This window comes from Rhea pennata, chromosome 1, assembly GCF_028389875.1.
Source record: "Rhea pennata isolate bPtePen1 chromosome 1, bPtePen1.pri, whole genome shotgun sequence".
NCBI lineage: Eukaryota > Metazoa > Chordata > Aves > Rheiformes > Rheidae > Rhea > Rhea pennata.
The window spans coordinates 128,813,389-128,834,760 of NC_084663.1; the positions used below are offsets into that span (position 1 = coordinate 128,813,389).

Consider the following 21,372-nt stretch of genomic DNA (forward strand, 5'->3'; position numbering starts at 1 on the left):
TAGAAGGGAATTTTATCTCAGCAGAGATTCGTTGATTTGATTCTGGTAGTGTGCTGGGGGTAAGAGGAAGACTATCATGACAGGCAGTTCCGCATTTTTTATGTTGTTCTCCATTAGTTGTTCCTTCCCAGTCAATAGTAAACACCTAGTTATGGAGACTTTTCTCCCTGCCCTAATTTGTTGCTGCCAGCCCACAGCACGGCTCAGGGCCGAGTGGAATACATGCCTCATCCTCTGACAGTACCAAGCTTGGTGCCGGCTGCATACTCTTGAAGAGTATATTTGATGTATTTTATTTGGAGTTGTTGTTTTCAGAGAAGCACCTTATACTGAACTTGCCAGAGCTACTTAAGAACTCTTAGTAGAATAGCTTTTTTTTTTAAAAAAAAAAAAAAAAAAAAAAAAAAAAACAGGATTTTTACTCTTGCAACAGAATTAACAAAATTGGAAGTGAAGTTACAATTGAAAAAGATTAAATGCAGACCAGAATATGTTGGGCATCGAGCTTTACTTCTTCATGTAGGATTTCTCTGCCTCCTACTTTGGCTGTAGGAGCTCATGCCTAAGAGAATTCTTCCAGAAATGAATTCCTTCTTCAGTTTGTCTTCTGTGCTTCCACTTGGGAACTTTCTGGTTAATATTTAATGTGATAAAAAGAAATTTTCAATAAGGTCTCAAAAATTCCCATGATACTCTGAGGCTAACTGCACTTTAGCCATATTTAACACTCTCCCAAATATCAAGTGAAGAGTGGGACGACTCTCACCACAAAGATGCGTTAGCTTTAGCTTCACGGGAGTCTTTAGGTTCATAGGATGGAGGAGTGTGGATCTTCCAGCTCTGGTTTGTTTCCTTGTCTCTTACAAGGTCAAACCGCAGTTGTTAGCGCATAACATAACATTTCATTAGCTACCCACTAGAGAGACGCCTCCCCATACGTGCAGTCACTTCTTGGCCTGTTGGTGTTTTACTGGAGCCATGCAACAGAGTAATACAACAGAATTGTGGTTCCATGACATTAATTTTAAATGCTGCTGTACAGAAGAGAGCAAAATGTCTCAGCCACAAATGTCAGGTGTTTCAGTCTCTTTTTTTAATCACTGGCAGTCATCAGGCAGACCTGGAGTCATCCCACCTTGATTTAGACACTGTGGAGCTACTTTAGTTTAAGAACTGAACTCAAGAGTCTTCTTCAGCAGCAAATGCACTGGGATTACTGAGCTCTTTTTCTTAAGAGTGCCCACCACCGCTCTTAAACAGCCTGCCAGCTCAGGACCATTTTGGAGTAAACCACCCCTGTTAACGTTCCAGCACGCGCACTCCTGTACATTACGTACGTATACACCCTCCGTGCATGCCCAAACGTTCACACCCTGCTTTCGTGTGCAATTCAGGTGAAGGACTGCAGCCAGCTGAGAAGCACAGAAGAGTTGAGGACGTGATAACTCCCCAAGGACTGCTGAGCTGCTGAGTTAAAACCCAAGCTACCTCAAGCTCCTTGCTCTTCCTTTTGTGTGCCACTCACATCTCCAGCCTTATTTGTTTCTCAAATAAAAGACAAACACACCACTCCAAACACATTCTGGAGGACAAATACCCATTTTCCAGTAGTGTCTAGGCCAGTCTGGGACATCTGATCACTCCAAGCGTCAGGCGGGTAGGTGGCTGCTAGCTTATGTAATTGCCTAAGGTTTCGCTAAGTGAATCTGAACTTTATTCCAGTGCCAAAACATTTCATCTCTTTTTAGGATATGAAGTGGCCCTTTGAAGGCAATGATACCATTCCACAAAGAAAGCAAAATACACGCCTTTCAAACAGTGTCTAGCAAGATCAAAATATTAAATCTAAACAGAGAGGTCAAAAATAATTTTCATGTTAGGAACTTATGAATTTTTTACACTCGCTCTGGTTTCTCACAGGCTTTTTCACAGACTTTTAAGCAATAAATTAATATATTCTTGTAGCTTCCTGATAGAAAGTAAAGTATTATAGTTTCACATTCTTTTATGGTCAGTCCTTCCACTATACATCTGAAACTGGCATTTTCAAGTGAATACGTTCACATTCATTAGAAGCTATTTAGCCTTCTTGAAAAGTGTTTCTTCCATAACCATTCACTTCTCAAATCATTCATTCCATTTCTTAGAACTATATGAAGTCAAAGATATGATTAATCCTAAAAATCACACAAAAAAACCCTCTAGATGGTTGCTAAGAATTATGCTCTTTTTGAATTAGTCTCATCAATACAGTACATTTAGGCAAGACAATGGCCCCAAAAGGCTCTACATTTTTTTCCAAAAAATTATTTCGGTTAAGCAATATTAGTTAGGAAAAAAATGTGCAGAGTCATTTCTCTTTATGTTCCTTAGGTTTATATGTGGATGAAAAGTAAAATCATCTAGAAATGTCATATAGGAAAGTTTTTTGAGCTGCTGTATAGAAACAACACCTTCAAAACAAAAGAATCTAGTTCTGTAAGGAAATATATTTACATCTACTCTTTTTTATTTAACTTTCATAAAATATGTGTATCAACAGCTGAGAATATTATGTAAGTATCTACAATTATTTTTGTAATAAAACATAAGAAACAAAGACAAATTACTTGATGGTTATTATTCAATATAGGTTGGCAAGAACCATAAAATACTCTACCAGAGACCGTCATACCTCATTTGCAAGACTTTTGCTTTTGGTGTTGTGCAGCAGAATCTCCTCGGTTTTGCCCTCCCCCCCCCCCCTATATTGCAAAGGTTTGGTTGAGATTTAAACTGAACCATCAAATCCATTTGTTTCGGTGGCTAACGTGCTAGAAGATCTATCGATCAGTTACTGTATGAACACCAAAGCGTAATTCCAGTGTAATCTGCCCAGGACTGTTTCTTACAAGTTGTCCTCTGTGCCAAGCCACAAAGTAGATGGACTGTTACATCCTGCAAGCTGTAGTAACTCATTCACATAGCTCTGGAGCCTTAATTCCCTATACAGTAGTAGGAGACCATGGTGAGAAAACATACCTACCATCCACTAGGCTGAAAAATCTGAAAAGGTTTCCTCGTGACTGAATTTCTCTCCATTCATTGTCACAAAGACTACACCCCTGTACATTTATTATGTATCTTCTCATTGTCTCCCTATAGGTTTTAGAGTAGCACAGTTTTATAATTACAGAATATTTTTGCAATTCAATAGATATTCGCCAAAGCAAAGAAGTCTTGCAGGCAAAACTTAAACTGTAAAATCACACAAGTCTTAAATAAACAGAGAATTTTAAGTACAGATTTTTTTTTTAATTAAAAAAAACTCAGGTACACATATAACTATAAAACCAGGAAATCTGCATAACTATCAGTAATATTCAAAAGCTTTTAGTATTAGCATTTAGTATTTTTTACTACAAATTAATCATGAGCAACACTTCTAGATGACATGTTACATAGCTGCGTATGGAAACAAGGGGTGTTTTAATGTCTTTTCAATAAAAATATTAATATTGCCATATAATCATATTAGCATTACACATTAGCACACAAAATATCTTCATATAATTCTAGTAGAAATTATGTGTTTGCTACTTACCTAACTGGGTCTCCTGAACTGTTAGCTTACTCTCCAGAGGGTGTAAAAGCTTTGGTGGCTTATCTGTTAATGGTGCTAGAAAAGAAATTCAAACATATAGTTTTATGATTACTATTGTGTAGAATATTGCTTGATTTTACATATATTGTCTCACAAAGTCTTTGATTTTTCTTTTGTTTACATAATGTGCTTTCAGTAGCTGTGTAGTTTTTTAATTAGAGAGTAAATACAGCTTCAAAAATTAGAATATTTCATACACTGAGATACTGGTGCATTGTGTTGAAAGTAATTTCTTTAAACCCTCATAAAAAGCTTGTAATAATGTCTTATGGTTGTGTGTTTTCATAAACATTAGCCAGCATTGTAACACATGCTATAATATTAACTCAATAATTCAGCTTACCATTTTATGGGATACATTCATCAACAGAGAAATAATTTAAATAAACTAAGTTACTGAAAAATTATTCTGAACATTTGATGAATGCAGTGATCTTATTTAAAAGATCACTGAAGTCATCATCACTGAAAGTTTTGAAGCCAGGGTAACATAAGAAGGGCTAGTTTTCAAAATCCAAGGGATGGATGTAGTGAAACAGTGTCAAAACTCCCAATAAAATGATTTCATCTGTTCTTTTAATCCACCCTAAAAACAATTTTGATAGAATTATGTGATCTACAGAATAAGAATGGCACTTATAATGGTCCAAGAACTTTGTTGAGGTTCTCATAGGAAGCACACTCAAACCACACAGCTAAATAGCGTAGTCATTCTACTAAATTCATCAACTATGTATTTAATTCATAAAACTGACATTGATTATTACTACTTTTGTTGCTATTAGTAAGTCTACTCTTTACTGATCTCTGACAGATAAGTGCATGAGGCATGAAAAGAAGAACATTCACTTTTTTTCTTCAAAATGATTAGTAAGCGCTCATGGGAAAGAGCCAACTTTTGTAGTCATCTAGAACATTTGGATATTTTGCTTTTCAATATTAAATCATATTTAAGTCTTTCACATTGATTATGGGCTGTCAGAGGTTTAAAGTACATTTGACATTTTTATATAACTCTACAATATTTGCTCCATCCAACTTGTCAAAATCACTGTTCCCTTCCTTACTGACACACACACATCCACATGTGTATGGGATTTATCTACTAAAGGTACTCATTTATTGTCAGCTGAATTGCAGGAGAGATTTAGCTGCTTTCTCTTCAGTTTATTTTCTTCGCTCTTGGATTGAATTATCAATGCCCTTTGAAATCTACAGTATTAATTTAACTGCAGCAAGTACAGAAGGGATCCATTATTAACTCCCATGCTTCTGCTTTACAGAGGTTTTCATTTATCTGATGCAAGCATAAATCCACCCGAGTGGGGTCTGGGATATTGACCCATGAGTGCTAGGGCTGAATCAAAATATCTCTTCAGAGATGGCAAAGAACTGGAATTATTCCAGAGCTTCTCTTTCAGTTCACTTTCCAGCAACAGATTCCACCTTCCACAGAAAAGCATTCTGCACCATAGACTGCAGAGAGAGCCCACAGCTGTGAAAGACTTTTAGGCAACATCACTAGATTTTGTATTACTTTTCTTTACACTGATTTGAATACTTTTTAGCTCTCTGTTAATCGTGCTCTCTCTCCTTTTTTTTTTTTTTTTTTTTTTTTTTTTTTTAATTCTTGGAGGCTAAAGTGGGTGGGAGGAAAAAGCATTTAAATTGCTTGGATATGTTTTTTCTTAAACTGCAAAATTAGTCATTCCCGTTTCTTAACTTCTCTATAAAGGCTCATAATTTATCAGCACATTGCTATTTTTTAAAAATCATCCACTATGAATTTGAATTTAGTTTTGCAGTTCTGTCATTCTCAACTCAATTACCATTCATCAGATATTTTTTTCTGAGTCACTGTTGTTCTAAATCTGTTTTAAAACTCTTCAAAGCAAACAAAGTTCTTTCATTGTAAGTAAAGATGTAGTAACTAGTAGAGTTAATCTGAACACAATAAAAGAGCACATTAAAAAACAGTACATATTTTTTTCTTTATGCAAAGATCTACATTATTTTTGTGGTCCTATACCTCAGGTCCCTAAGAGGCTTCCTACTTTTAAATGACTAGGCAATAAGTTGTTAGTATTAATACCACAGAGGTAAATCATACATAAATAGCAATATGAAGTTAATATATAATTTTTGCTGAATATAATTTTCCTGTAACTTGTGAGGTTCAGCTCTTCAATAGATTATTCAACAGAGTAAGTGTGACTGAAAGTAATAAATTAGACCTGTAGCTGATATATTAGGATCACAGGATCAAGTAGGATGGAAGGCATCTCTGGAGGCCATTTGGTCCACACTCCTGCTCACACCAGGCCCGGTTAGAGCAGGTCGTCCACTCAAGTTTTTAATGCCTCCATAGATGGAGATTTCACAAGTTCTACAGGAAAACTCTTCCAGTGTTTGACCACCCTCATGGTGAAAGACCTTGTCCTAAAATCTAAACGAAATTTCCCATTTTTCAGCTTGTGTCTGCTGTCTTTCATCTTTTCACAGAGCATCTCTGAGAAGAGCCTGGATCCATCTTCTCTACAGACTTCCCATTAGGTAGTTGTAAACAGCAATAAAGTCTCCCTGAGCCTTCTCTTCCCCAGGTCTCTCAGCTTCTTCTCATACATCAAGTGCTCCAGCCCTCACCCACCTTGGTGGCCCTGCACTGGACTCAGTCTCGTTCACCAGAGAGCCCAAAATTGGACACAACACTTCAGATGCCAAATATCATTCTCACAAGTGCCAAAGAGAGGTGAAGGATTACCCTCCTGGACCTGCTGGCTATGTTCTCACTAAGATAGTCCAGTTGTGCAGTTGGCCCTTGCTGACTCATGCTCAACTTACTGTCCACCAGGCCCCTTTCTGCAGTTTTTTCCTACCCAATCAGCCCCAGCCTGTACTACTGCACACAGTTATTCCACCCCGGTGCAGGACTTAGCATTTGCCTTTGTTGGACCCCATGACCAGCAGTCCAATTCTCCAGCCTGTCAAGGTCCCACAGATAGCCACTCTGCCCTCCAGCATACCACACGTTCCCCTCATTTAGCTGAGTGTGAACTCCATCCCATGGTCTGGAGGACAGAGCATAAAAACACCTATAAACCACGCTAAAACAAATATACACCAGAGGTTAGGGTTAACAATATTTTACTCACTTTTGGGTGATAATTGCCAACGTTTGTGATACGGAAGAATTCCAATGAATTAATATTTTAAAGAGTAATCATAAGACAATGCAGCTCTAAGGTCTCTATGTTGGGGCAAATATCACCATTTCAGTATTGCATTCCTTATAGATGTCTACCAACCTAATACCACTGTAAGCATCTCTATACCACAGGCAATCATGTCACTTAGGTTCTGCATCATACTGCTGGAAAAATGAAAGTATCTCTAGGTATTCTCCATTGCAGAATTTTAGGCAGTAGGAAAATACTGTGATTGGGAGTACTTTAGGCAAGAAAAAAAAATCATTTTAACACTAATTAAAATATCTATCTGCATACCTCTAACAAACATTTAAAGATGAATTGCTCAATCAACAACACTTTAAGTACCTATTATTTTATTTACTAGCCTGCAAATGTATGTATGCTTTCCTGGCAGTTGATCTACATGGGCTGAGGCAGAGCTGAGAAGTTCTCTAGTTGCCTCTCTCCCTTTCAAATTTAACACTTTCTACAGACAATAACATTCATGGGCAGCAATCCTAATTTAGTTTGGAAGCCTTTGATACTTTTTGCAGCCCTAGTTTTCTTTAGAAGCTCTAAAGTAGACGTATGTGTCTCTTATAAGCTGTTTCTTATCCTTCAAATCATGGAATATAGACTCTTAACTTGGTCAAGCCACCATGCAGCAGGATAGTAAAAATTTTAACACAATTTGCAGGCAAATATACTGATATCTAGTAATTTGAACAGTAAAACTAGAATTCAATTATTTCTTCTCACCCTTTTACTAAATAGCAAGAACTTACTAAAAACTACAAAATTCAAAACTAGAGCTAGTCTCTTAACAGGTTAAATATTTTATATTGTTTCTTATGAAGAGATGTGAGAAGGTAATAATTTTAATGTCTTACAAAAACATCCATGATCCCAAAGCACTTCCTGTTCTGTAATGTATGGAAAGACTTAAAATTCTGTTGAAAGCTTTTAAAAAATAAAGAGAGGGTCCTCTGCCCACCAGGTAATTATTGACATGGTTGTCACGCAGGAGGAACAGATGGTGTTCAAATTCCTACTCTTAGCAATGGAGTTCTCAAGTTTCTTGGCAAGAAACTTAACTCCTGGATATTGTATACTGACAGATGGGTGTACATTATTTTTTCTTTTTCTCTTCCTTTGTATCTCTTGCTCTCTCTCTCTTTCTTTCTTTTTAAATTAAGACTTAAGAATCTTATTCTTGCAAAGTTAACCAGAACCGGCATGTTGCCCTCAAAAAATTGGGTTTTGGCAAGTCAGTTTCTTGTAAAGAAAAGCTGTGGAGTCTCCAGATCAAGTTTACTGGTTATCCTATGTTTGATTTCTGAATCATCTCTGCTGAGCTCTTCCTGGTATCTAATCAATGGCCTTACTCCTATGTCATAACAAAACAGAGTCCTGCCTACCAACTCTGCAAATAAATCTGTATCTTACTTGCTTTTCATTTTAAAAAATAACTAAATTAGTAAAAAAGACAAAAAATTATCATTGAAGTAAATGATTCTTAAACTGTTTTAAAATTAATATTTAACTTTAGAGGTATCCTCCAACGACACGCACTGAGATCCTGCCCACAAAGAAAGCGCCTAAATTCACTTTTCATGTCTGTCATATTGAATGCATTTTTAAACCATATTGAACAATTTGTCTTGCAGTGATAAAACTGAGAGACACCACAATCAGTCACCCAAGTGGAAACTAGCCAGAAGATAATATTTTTACATCAGCCACCTACTTCCATACTCCTCTTTCTAAGAGGAGGCAGCTTTAACTTCAGATGCTTAAGGTCACACGATACATACATTTGCTCTATGAGAGCTGCCTCTGTTCCAAAGAGGCTCAAAAAAGAAAAAGAATAAATGATGCTATTTGAAGAGACCAGCCACCTGTTAGAAATTAATATAGCTAATGAAGAAAATATTACATCAAACTGTGCATCAAAATACTGTGAATCTGGTCCTCAAAAAATAAAATAGCCTCAAAAAAAAGCTTTTTAATAGAAAAAAATAATGGTTCAAAAGATCTATATTTAATTCTGTTTTACAAAGTGATGAGTGTACTCAGGCTCTTTGCTTGAAATTGTAATGACTACATACAGACTTTTTAAAAGTCACTGAGGAAATCTTTATATAAAACATATGATCAAATGCTAAAGCTCTAAGCTGAGTACTAAACTTTGCAAAAGCTATGACAATTTAAGTTTTGTCTGCACCGAATGATAGCTGCCATTAGAAGCAGTAAAATAAAGCAAACCTCTGAGCTATACTTAGGATGTGTTTGCACAGCTCTCCTCTGCAGTGTTTGCAGTGATTCCTGCACAGCTACAAAACAAAAGTCAAAGAGAAGTTTATAACAGCTGCCTTTCCTAGTCATCTGGAGTTTTCTGCATTTTAAAAAATTTCTTGTTCTGCTTTTTTGTTGAAGTAAAAGTAAGTAATAAGTATTACTTATTAATTACTTATTTAAGTATTGAACTTATTTTTTGAGGATGAATTCTGCTTTTTTATTGAAATAAAACTTATTTTTTGAGGATGAAGATCCTTTCGATCTTTCCGAGGTGTGGGGTAAGACAACAAGATCAAACCTTCTCATGTTCATGAACTCAGTCTGTTTTTAGAAAAAAATACTGTCCTGTCCCTATAAGGTATTAGAACTGCAATACAGGGTTAAATATGAGACAATAATTCAGCACTATGCTGAGGTAAAACATTCCTACTCTTTGAAATCAAAGGATATCAGAAAGTCTTAGTTCTTTTCCACACTGTTTCTCTGAATTCACCTCTCTGTTTCAAAAGATCCCCATCTCTTTTCTTGCCTTTAGAAACAAAGAGAATTCCTCTTTGCTCTTTGCTTTCCTGCTGGTTTTCTGAGCCTCGGTTTCTTTCTGTCTTCTCTTCATCCTGTTATTGTTGGCATGGACAAGTGGCCTCAGGGACCAGGTACTGCCCGCCAAAAAAGGCAGTTTTTACACAGCTAAAACTTTGAACGCTCTTTGGCAAAGTGCCTGCAGCTGAGAGCACGCCTGCTCCTGCTGCCCAAAGGCACGGCCGGCGCGTGGCCACGAAGCGGGTTGAGGTAGGTCTGCCTTCCGACCACACTTGCGAACGCTCAGCCAAGCCTTGTCGAGCGTGAGAGCCTCACACCAAGAGCCCCGGAGAAGATTTCAAAGGAGATTAAAATAATGCATTTGGTTTTTAGACCACCACGTTAAAATGTCCACTTTGTGAAAGTGCTCTTAAGATGAAGCACTGTCAATGATACATCTGTTTCCCTCAATGAAAAGCCATCATTAATGAAAAGCTACCATAGATGGCAATATTTAGAAATTATAGATAATTATAGAATAGGAGGAAAAATTATAACATATCAGATGACAACTTCAGTACCTTGGAAAATACTGATTTATTTTTTGATTTTTATTTTTTGTTTTTTTCTCAAGAGTGATGTCTGTAAAAGAAAGAATATAGTAGCAGTAGTCTGTAGCAGGTTGCAGTAATACTAATTGCATACAGTCTAAGCCTGCACTCTTCAAATGTTAATATATAGGTGCTGTCCAGGTGAATGTTACTATTGAGATCTCTGAGACTTCTCAGAGTAAGTATGTGAAGGATAAATGTAAATGATGCAATATAAGGCTTATTTTTCCTGAGATATGGTAAGCCTATAGCCTTACCAGTTCAGATACATCACAAGAGAAATTATTGTCTTTTTTAAAAATACATATATGACGAAGTCTTTCATAAAAAGAAGTCTTTCTACCTGCTTGAGACTTCTCATAAGATTAAATTTTATTTCTCAATTACAATCAGGTTAGTTTTCATTCACAAGGCCATCATTCACAATCGTTACAGCATGAAAGGCACAGCAACCCTACAAAAGCGGTATGTCTCGAGCCTGCTTATATCTTGACTCAAGCAGTTCAAACTAAGGGCAGATAAATGTAAGGATACTAAAGATATGTGCATGAAGCCATAGACAGATGATCGTAAATGAGCTGCCTATCATGACTTAATTATCTCTGTGACTGACTGAAGATCAGTTTTTATCCCCAGAAATGTTCCCATAAATCTTGCATTCAAAGACAAAAATTCTGCTTCTAGTGTCAGTTTATGTCTTTCTTATTGTCTTCTCCTTACTATATATTAAGAAAAAAAATTATTGATATGGGCATACAGATGATAACACTCTTTATTTCTCTTAATCTCGTCTATCAATTTTTTTTCTGAAATTGAGGTTGCAATCCTCAACTTTTTTATATGAAAAAAGTTTTCCTAAAATAACTATTGTAATGCTGTAAATAGAATATTAGCACTTCCTGTGAGAAACAGCAGAAGCAGATAAAATATGAGCTAATAAAGATGTCATTATTATGCAAAAGTTTCAATGATGCATTCTGGGACAGGAAAAGACATTGCAGAAGCGAATCTTGGGAAAATACAGAAAGAATATTTCCAATAAGTTTTCGATAATGTTTTAAGCCTCAGCGTTTACCCATGGATTGAATACTGGAGAAAAGCAAATATGTGCCAGATGTTTCATTGTATCCTTATCTCTTCTAATAGAAACTGATGTGACATTTGTGCTTCTCCTATGACTTCAGAGAAGGTGTATATATTGCTTTTCTTTCTGGTTGTTTTCTTGAACACACAGGTCATTTCCCAGTGGTCTCCAAGAAAAAGATTCAAATAATCAAAATGTTTTCATCACAGATGCTAAAGTACTCTTGAAGTACAAAAGAGAATAAAAGTCTATGTAGTTTAAACAGTTGAGTGAAATATCAGCCTAACATCTCTTCTTGTTACAGATTTGGAATTTATATTTTTATCTTACAAAGGGAGAAGGCAAGAAGTCAGGAAGGGAAGGAAAAATAGACGGAAGGATGGAAGGAAGGCAGGAAGGCAGGAAGGCTTTTATCCTAAAATAGAGGAGGCATTCCCACCCTCCCCCCCCAAAAAAAAAAAAAAAAAAAAAAAAAAAAAAAAAAAAAAAAAGCTGATATATACTATAGCATGGTTTATCTACAACTCTAATCCCTAAAGCAAGACGATGGAGCTGAGATTTTTCAGGCAGGTCTATGAAAATGATCTCTTGTAAAAGCCTGGCCTCCCTCTACTTGGTCTGCTCAATTTGCTCTCTACCTCCACCTAAGTGAAACCAGATCTCGTGTAAAAACTGAGAAAAGGTTAAAATGATGGCTTCTGCTTTTCCATAACTAATTTGTGATATATACCTGTGTGTTTAATTAAAATAAGTGTTTTTCTGAGAAGGAGATGGGCCCACATTTCCACTAGCGTGCCCACCAGTAGATTCTCTGATATCTAAAAGCTGAAAGGTGAAGCTTACTACAATTTCTCCTAACAAGAATTTTGTCTGTTTTGTTCTGGCCTCTGAAGCCCAAACAGTCATGTCTCTTCCTGCTAGAGTGCCATAAACAGCTGCTTTTGGATAGTTATTTTTATCTATCTAAGGAGAACCCTCACACTGAGGTATAGCTGAAACATATTTCAGGGCATCCTTATAAACTATGTCAATGGGATCTCACTTTTTTTGTAGTTTCTGACTATTCCTCCTGGACTTTTAATGATGACATCAAGCAGCAATAAGCTGTGAACAAAGTAGATCCCTACAATTGGTATCTTCTGGCATTCAAATATCGTATTCTTGGTTTGCTTTCCAGTTTATTCTACAGCCTTAGCCATACAGTGTTTTCCATAAAACACCTTGTTTCTCTCTGGGGTATTGCCTAACTTCGTCGTCACCAGTTTGTGAGAACTACAGGATTAAATAAATCTTGTTCCCCTCAGTCTGATTGCACATGCTATTGTTTCTATTACTGTTTCTCTTCCAAGACAAATGAAAGGTTTGAGGGATATGTTTTCTAGCATAGAAACTTACTTTCTAGTAAGTCTGCCAGCCTATATTAATGATTTTTAGAGAGCTCTATATAGACTATGACACTTTAACAATTTCTGGGCCTATGTATTTGTCCAAACAAGTTAGAAACCATGAGGGTATATTTATGCATCTATATCTATGTGTTATGTCATGTCTCTATTGAGAAGAGTCTTCAGTGGTGTGTTATGTAAATCATGTATAAAGCTTGTGAAACAAATAGAAACATAGGCAGTATTCTTAAGAACTGTGGTACCTGAATAGATTATGTATTTATGAAGCAAAACAGAGATTTATATAAATCATGAGGTTTAGATAAACAAGTAAGAAAAAATAGATTTACATATCTCACAAGCAAGCATCCTTCAACACACACTATTGTAATTTCTCTGCACATAGTCACTGATCCTCTTCTCACACCATTTTCTTTAGTTTATTTTGTTTTGTCTGTATGTTAAAATATAGAAAAAAGTATCACAGAATTATGCTCTCTGTCTAGACCAAACAATTTTTTTATATCCTTAAAATTTACTCTACTATTCTTCCTGTATAACTCCAAAAAACCTCGGTCTAATGATCATTATATTGTCCAGTTAATCTGAGATGAATTTATTTTCTTATTCTGCCTCACATTTGCCCTTGCAAGTTCAATTTTAGCACCCATTATTACATCCTTTCTTCATTTTTTTCACAATAACTATCATTTTCCCTATAAATTTATCACTGGCTTCCACTTTTGGAATACCTTGTCTCAGATTTATATCATCTTGTATACCTTGTCTCAGATTTAAATTCCAAACCAAACTGACTAGATTGTACTTTCCCTCATTTAAATCCATTTATTGTGCGACATCAATTTTAGGAACCGAACAGTGATATAAGCGGGAATATCTACCTGCCTTCCTTCTATTACTCTCCTTTTTCTTCAAAGTTAGGGCAGATGGGTTTTGGAAATACTGTAGCTCATGACCTTTTCATGCAAATTCTAGATGCTCAGTTTTTCAAAATTAAATCCTTCTGCTGATAATGTTGACATTTCAGATTCAGCTTTCTGAGACTGTGAGCAGGCACTGTAAAGGGAATAGAGTCCTATGGACCCTGACCACTCCCACCCTTTCCTCTCGGAGCTCATTCAAAGGCTCTACAGTTAAAGTTTTTACATATTGCATAGAATTTCCTCCTTCAGGATTTGCAGTCAATCTTTTAATTATGTTGCTCTACTTTAATATTATCTCATTTAAAAATCAAACTATTTTCATTCTCTATGTTATGGATCTGCACATCTCTTTTCACTTGTTCTCTAAGTCAGTTGTAGTGATTTAGCTCTTCAAAATTTTCTTTGCTCTGCCAGAAATTTGGATGTAAGACCATTTCTCGAGGCATAAAAACTAAGCAAGAAAATCCTTGATTTCTACTTTTGTGAATTTGAGGGTCTTTTTTATACTTCTTATACTTTGCATGGAGTGCAGATCAACTTTTCTGTCCCCTCAGGCAGCTATTTTATATCTGCTCCAATCATATGAGTTCTTTGCCTTATTAGTTGGGAGAGTTTGGACTGGAAGAAAGTAAATGTTACCCCTATCTTCAAGAAGGAGGATCCAGGGAACTCCAAGCCAGTAAGCCTTACCTTAGTCCCTGGGAAGTGATGGAGCAAATAATTCTGGAAACCAACTTCACACACATGTAGGACAAGAAGGAGATTGGGAGTAGTCAGCATGAGTTCACAAAGGGGAAGTTGTGCTTAACCAACCTGACAGCCTTCTGCGATGAGATGAGTGGCTTGGTAGATGAGAGGAGAGCAATACGCGCTGTTTGCCTTGACTTCAGCAAGGCTTTTGACACTGTCTCCCACAGCATCCTCATAGACAAGCTGATGACATATGGGCTAGATAAGCGGTCGGGGGCGCAGTGTCGGGGGGAACCATGCCTTGCAAATTGCCCTGCACAACTCTACACTTAATCAAACAGATGTTCTGCCTGGTTCTATACTGTGCGTACAGATCCTTGCACTGCAACAGTAGACACAAAGTCAGAGGGGACTTTAGACTTGCACAATCTTTACACAAACCTTGTCTGAAGTCTAAGCCCTCAAGTATTAATTTCCACAGCTTTTCTGTTTTACAAGATGGTTGTAGGAAAGCAAGGTTACATTAAAAGAAAAAGAGTTACTACAGTCTCTGTAAGGGGGTGGAGGGAGGGGAGAGAAAAAAACTTGCCTAAGACCAGTAACACCGGTCATTTATAGCCCATTTGAAGTGTCAAGCCTTAAATAAAGCTTGCTATACAAATGCACTATGGCAAATATTATATCAGCCCATATCCTACTTGGCAACAAAGAGATTAAATATCATAAGCATTTGATCTGCAGAAATGTTACCAGAGCTATTGGTTACACAAACATAATTTAATGCTCTATACATAAAAAAGTACTTGTAATAAATATATAAACCATGCACATCTATATACTAAGTTCTCCGAAAAGCAAGCTCCAAAAACTGAAAGTGTTATTGGAAATAATTCTGATACATAAAATAATTCAAAAATAACCCAACCTGGCCTCTTTTAAATACAAACAAGTTGCTAAAAAGCAATCTTGCTGGCAAACAGGGAAGATTACACTAGATTGTTTCTTTTTTTCAGATTCTGTAACTAGGAAGCAATGCCACACTTCTATCTCTTTAGTTACCATTTTTTTTAAAGAAATCAGCTCTTAGTTTTCTTCAGAAACAGAAAACAGTGGTTGGACAAAGTTCATTCTATGAAATAAGGAAATCAATGCCTGTTAGATCATCTGTATATTAATTTATATCATGTTTTCTTTGGCAAGAAATCTATATCACCCTATTTCTTTGTAGAATCTACATCATGACACATTTACAAGTCTCTTGATTGCTGCTAGGCAACTTGCTGTGTAAGCAAATGGGAAATTTAGAAAGACTATCTCTTGGGCTAGAGGAAGTAGAAGTGGAACTGGAAGTCTTCTTTGCCTTAGTTTTATACAAACCCATTATTTCTTCAGAATATTAGCAGGAATTTCTCCTAGAATGTACAGATCAGTCACACAGAAAAGTAAGGGTTCATCAAGAATTTTCTGTTAATTAATATTTTCAGTGGGAAATAATATTTCAAAAAAACCCTGCCATTTCCACAAGAAATTTCTATTTTTTCTTGACAGAAATATCCTAGAAAAAAATATTACTTGGGGTTTATTCAGTTAAAATAGAAGTTTTCAACATGAATACAACATTTTGATGAAGGTCTCCTTGATATTGCTCCTTCTCTGCCTAGATTTCTACATCCTGGTTCTTGTGGTGCAAACACTTCTTGTCCTTCTACATGGACTGGGCTTTCTCACTAAACTTATCTCAAAACAGATGGAATTGCAGTTTCTTTTAATAATAATGATAACATATATGTTATTGGTCATATGGCATTGAAGAAACTGTCACCAGTGCCACCATTTCCATCTTTTGTATGCAAAATAAGGGGTTTGCCTGTCTATCTCTTTGACTGAATTAATATAGGAAATGAAATAGTGAGGCAGGGAGCTATAAGAACTCACCTCACACATGGGAAATATTAAAACAAATTAAACTAAAATATTTAGGTTTAGGTTATGTTTTTGAAATTGTTTTAGGAGAAGTTTGAGTCAGGGCCAAATTTATTTATATATTACAAAATCAGATTTCAATTTTCAACAAGAAATAAAGTGCCCTGGTACCTAGGTTAGAATTTTCTAATACCTCTCTGAGTTTGTCTAGAAGGCATTAGTCAGTGGCATGGAGAAGCACCTTGAGACAGCTCAATTAAAAAGACCATATTAGCAGACTATTGTATCTAGGCTGAAAGACTCTATTTGAAAAGCTCAATAATCCATGCTAATGAGCGTGGGAAGAGTGCCCTGCTAATAAAGCTGTGCCGCTTCTAGTGTATGAGCTAACTAAGTGCAACCGTACAATCCTACACCACGACATATCGTTAGTAATTTAGGAGCCTTAATCCTATTTTCAAAAGTGACATAGGAACGCAGGAGCCTAAGTGTCATGCCAATTCTCGAAAACCTTTGACTTGCTATGGATCTCGTTTGTTTAACCCTTATGCTTTTGTAAAAGCCACTAGTTGCCAGAATCCTTTTGCAAATCTAGGAGCAGGAATCTAAATCCTTGGAAAGAAAGAGACTTGCCTGAAAAGCTTTCTTTGGCAGAAAACCTAATTTTCCAACAAATTAGACTCTTTCCCTATGGATAAGAAACCAGTCATGTAGAGTCTGTGTAGAAAGTATCAGCATAACTCACTTTGCTTACAGATATTCTTTACTTCTGGTGTACACAGCTGACTTTCTCTGCATGTTCAAAGTACATAACTTACTGTACTGGAGAAATTAAAGAAAGAGTTGCCACTTCATCCAGGACATAATAAAACAAACCTATTTGGAATTTAAAATGCAGAGCTGTCGCAACCCGATAAAAATTGAAATAATTTTTTACTGGGGAAGAGAGAAGAAGAAGATTGAATCAGAAACATTGTAGCTTTTATAGATGCCAGATAAAATTACAGAGAGAATAGAAAAAGTCATGTTATCAAGAGAATCTCTTGTTCTTATACTGTTATGAAGATCGTTGCCTGGAAATGTTTTGACCTTGAAGCTTCTGTGTTCAGTTTTGATAGGAAAAGTAAATTTTCTGCCCACAAACAGCTGTAGGAAGCAGCTATTGCATTATGAAGCCCTTTTAGGCCGAGAAAGAATGTGAATAAAAGCTGTTAACCGGCAGTAGTAACCACCTCCCCTGGTGAGACCTCATCTCAAGTACTGTGTCCAGATCTGGGCTCCCCAGGACAAGAGAGACAGGGAGCTACTGCAGAGAGTGCAGCGTAGGGCTACAAAGATGATCAGAGGGCTGGAGCATCTGCCCTGTGAGGAATGGCTGTGAGAGCTGGGCCTCTTCAGCCTGGGGAAGAGAAGACTGAGGGGGGATCTTATCAATGTGTACAAGTACCTGAAGGGATGGTGTCAAGGGGACAGGGCCAAGCTCTTTTCAGTTGACCCGTGTGACAGGACAAGAGGCAATGGTCAGAAACTGAGGCACAGGAAGTTCTGCCTGACCGTGAGGGGGAATTTCTTCCCTGTGAGAGTGATGGAGCGCTGGCACAGGTTGCCCAGAGAGGTTGTGGAGTTTCCTTCTCTGGAGATCTTCAAGGCCCACCTGGATGCAACCCTGTCTAACATGCTCTAGGTGACCCTGCTGAGCGGGGAGGTTGGACTAGATGATCTCCAGAGGTGCCTTCCAACCTTACTGATTCTGTGATTCTGTGATCTTTGCTACATAGCACACCGGCTAGCAGCAGTCAGCCCCACTAGAGAGGCATCTCTGTGTGATAATCTTAAATACTCAGCAATGAAATGGCCCTCTCCATTACTATTAAGGTTTAGGCAGTAAAACAGAACTAGTTGCAGAACATGAACCCTCCTCAGGCAGGACAGCAAGCTGCTCCTGCACTAAGGTGCAGAGAAGACTTTCTGAGTCAAACAACTGCCTGTTCCTTCTTCTGTATTGCATTCCAGTGAAGGAATTGAAACCAGAATGAAACAACACAGCTAACTAAAACAAAAAGACAAGGCTCTCCACTTTTCCTTACAATACATTTTAAGTAAAAATAGTAAAAAGTAAAGTAAAAATCATGATTTTATGAACATTTTTTATCTGTTTTCATGGTAATTATATCAATAACTTTCATGGGTTTTGCCAAACAAGGCTAGGGGATGCTAGACGAATATTTTAAAAGTGTGTATTTGAACTATTAATATAGGCAGACAGACACCTAGATGAATTTTCAAAGTCTGAGTCTCACATTCCAACTGAAATCTACTGTAATTCTGAAAACTAGGAAAAACTGGAAAACTAGGCATTCTGCGGTATGTACAAAATGTCAGAATACTTGTCAGAGTAGAGTTAAACTTCATAGGTTTCATAGGCCCTTCCCGTAACTGATTCATAATACGTAACCAAGAGAAGATGGCTGAATGCGCCAGATCAGTGTCGAAAGTAAGTAACATCACTATTTTTCAAATCAAGCTTAAAAAGTAATTGTTATAACTTTTTAAAACTGCTTGAGAAACACTTTACACCCTTCCACTCCATTCAGCTTTTCTATTTGTCTAATACAAACACAGTCAAAGCGCTGTTGTAGCTGCCTGGAGCCGATCACTAGGGGATGTACAGTAATAAGCAGTGTAACGAAGAACTGGGCCTCCGCTAGACTGGGGACAAAGCCTAATCATGCGCTAACTTTAATTAATCACTGGATGCACGAGCCACAGATTGCAAATGTAGAGGCCACCACAGCGGAGACTCGAAAGTTAAAAAAGAGCACTCCACAAATATCAAACTTCTGTGTTAGGAATATATACCATTTTCAAACATACTGTGCAACAGAGAGGAAGAGTCAAAAGTGGGTCGCGCCCAAGCTCACCTTGCATAAGTAACGGGGGAAGAAAGTATGGCACCACCACACATTTCTGCTGAGATCAGCTGTGTCTCATGTATAAATGACAAGTTTCAAATCCTTGCAGCTCTTTTGAAGCTTTCTCCTTTATCATTCCTTTCATATTTATTTTCATAGAACAGAACTTATCAAATGCTTGTGGCAGCCAAAAGCAATTCCATGCGTACATTTTTATCCTTCGTGTGTATTTCAAAACTATTCATCAACATGCCACAATTTAAGCATTGTTCAACCTGACTCACCTGTGATGTATATGAAATTAATGTATTTAATTTATGAGACCAACAGAAAAAAGCAAAGAAACAGATAATAAGAATGGTAGGAAGCCAGCTATACTAGTCTATGTTGCAGTTTTGGAGTACAACAATACAAGGTGAATTCAAGCTATCAGAAATCAATAAGAAAGAAAATGGAAAAATTTGTGGTATGGAAGAACCCTGGAGCCATGCCATAGTCGTTTTCTTGGAGAATAGATCACTTTAGGAAGCAATATGGTAGGCAAAAGCAGTCACAGTGAAATGCGTGTCCCTTGATGTGTGTTGTCCTTTTCTGCCTCCCTCCCTTTTTTTTTCCTTTCTTTTTTTTTTTTTTTTTTTGTTTTTTTTTTTTTTGTTTTTTTAAGAGGAAGGTGAAAAGGGAGAAGAATTAGCTTAGCAGATGAATCCAAACCACACCAAACCACATGCATCAGAGAATAACAACGTAGTGCAAGGAGAAGTAAATAAATTTATGAATGTATGCTAGCTAGGTTTGCTAACTATGCCAGAAAGTTACCATGTAAGATGCTGGACAGATTTCAAAAACACATTTCACAAGCAAATATTGTAAAGATATAAAAAATGGGGTGCAATAAGTCTTTCGGAACAGAAAATACCACTGAAAGATTTGTAGTTCTGGCATGTATGTGATGCCTTTTTCATATATTAATCATTGCATCAGGAATGTATGGACATTTTTGAGAGGGTTTCTAAGAATGTATTCATTATGCTAAATATCAGAATCACAGAATCACAGATTAGTTGAGGTTGGAAGTGACTTCTTGAAGTCATCTGGTCCCAAATTCCTGCTCAAAGCAGGGTAAAATAACCAACTCATGTTCATGAGAGCTTAATGAAATTTTTCTAGTTGTACTTATAAAATGTTATCTTGCTAACAATCTTGCTGTATTCTCTTTAATAAAAACATTTTAGATGAAGAAGGCAGTTCATGTATTTCCCATCCACTTCTCCCTAGTCCATGCAAGAACTCTCTCATTTTGGCATTCTGACACAAGAAACCACACCAGAATAAGATTCTTTAAAATTTTTCTAGAATTGTCTTCTGACTGCTAAACTTTTTATAAATGGCCAATTTCTCCAACTAGTATTGCCATTTTTTTAAAAAAAACACTGACACACTCAAAGCCATTTCTAAGTGATAGCCAAATTAATAGCTGCTAAATGTTGGCAGTGTATTTAACATATCTAAAATATGTTTTTAGTTTCAAGAATGATTTTTTTACAATAGATCATCTTTGTTTTGTGAATTACCATGAGAAAAAGCTACTTTGAAGTGCAGAAGAATCAGATAGTCTACCATTTGCATGCATCTTAGCATTTTCGTTACTGCAAGTGCACCTTAAGCTGTATCATTACAAGGCATGTCCACTTTTGAACTGCTTTGTATAAGTTGTCTTCACTGGTCTGCTGATGTGTTTAGCTTCTCCCTCCCCCTTCCTCTGAATAAACTTAGGTATCTTTAATGTGAATTTTTCTGACATTTTTTTGTGGAGACACACAAATGGAAAAAGACAGGAGTTAAAACATACATATACATTGTACTAATAAACAGGTTGTACTAATTGGAAGACAAATAATAAACTGTTAAAATAAATAAAAGATCACAAATACAATGCTACATTTCTGTGATGCTGTTGGCTAAAAAGGTGGAAGAATGAGTAGGCATAACCTACTGACTGTTCAACCTGGTGTTCCTCTTAAATAAGCTACTTGTTTCACTAGGAGTGGAAGTCCAAGGTCCCCAAATAAAACAAAAAGAGAACTCAAATCTTAGGAGATAGAGGCATACTCAAAGCTTACTCTTCCAGTCTCACTGCAGGGGTGACAACTGGGGGGAGGCAAGAGGGAGGAGAAA

General features: G+C 36.8%; 1 protein-coding gene across 1 annotated transcript in view; it reads right to left on the reverse strand.

Annotated features, from left to right (window-relative positions):
- Positions 1-21,372, reverse strand: part of IL1RAPL1 (interleukin 1 receptor accessory protein like 1) — a 656,553-nt gene that overhangs the window by 161,895 nt on the left and 473,286 nt on the right. The window contains exon 5 of the mRNA XM_062574156.1: positions 3,584-3,658. Within this exon, the coding sequence (XP_062430140.1) occupies positions 3,584-3,658 (75 nt within the window). The remainder of the gene's footprint in view (positions 1-3,583; positions 3,659-21,372) is intronic.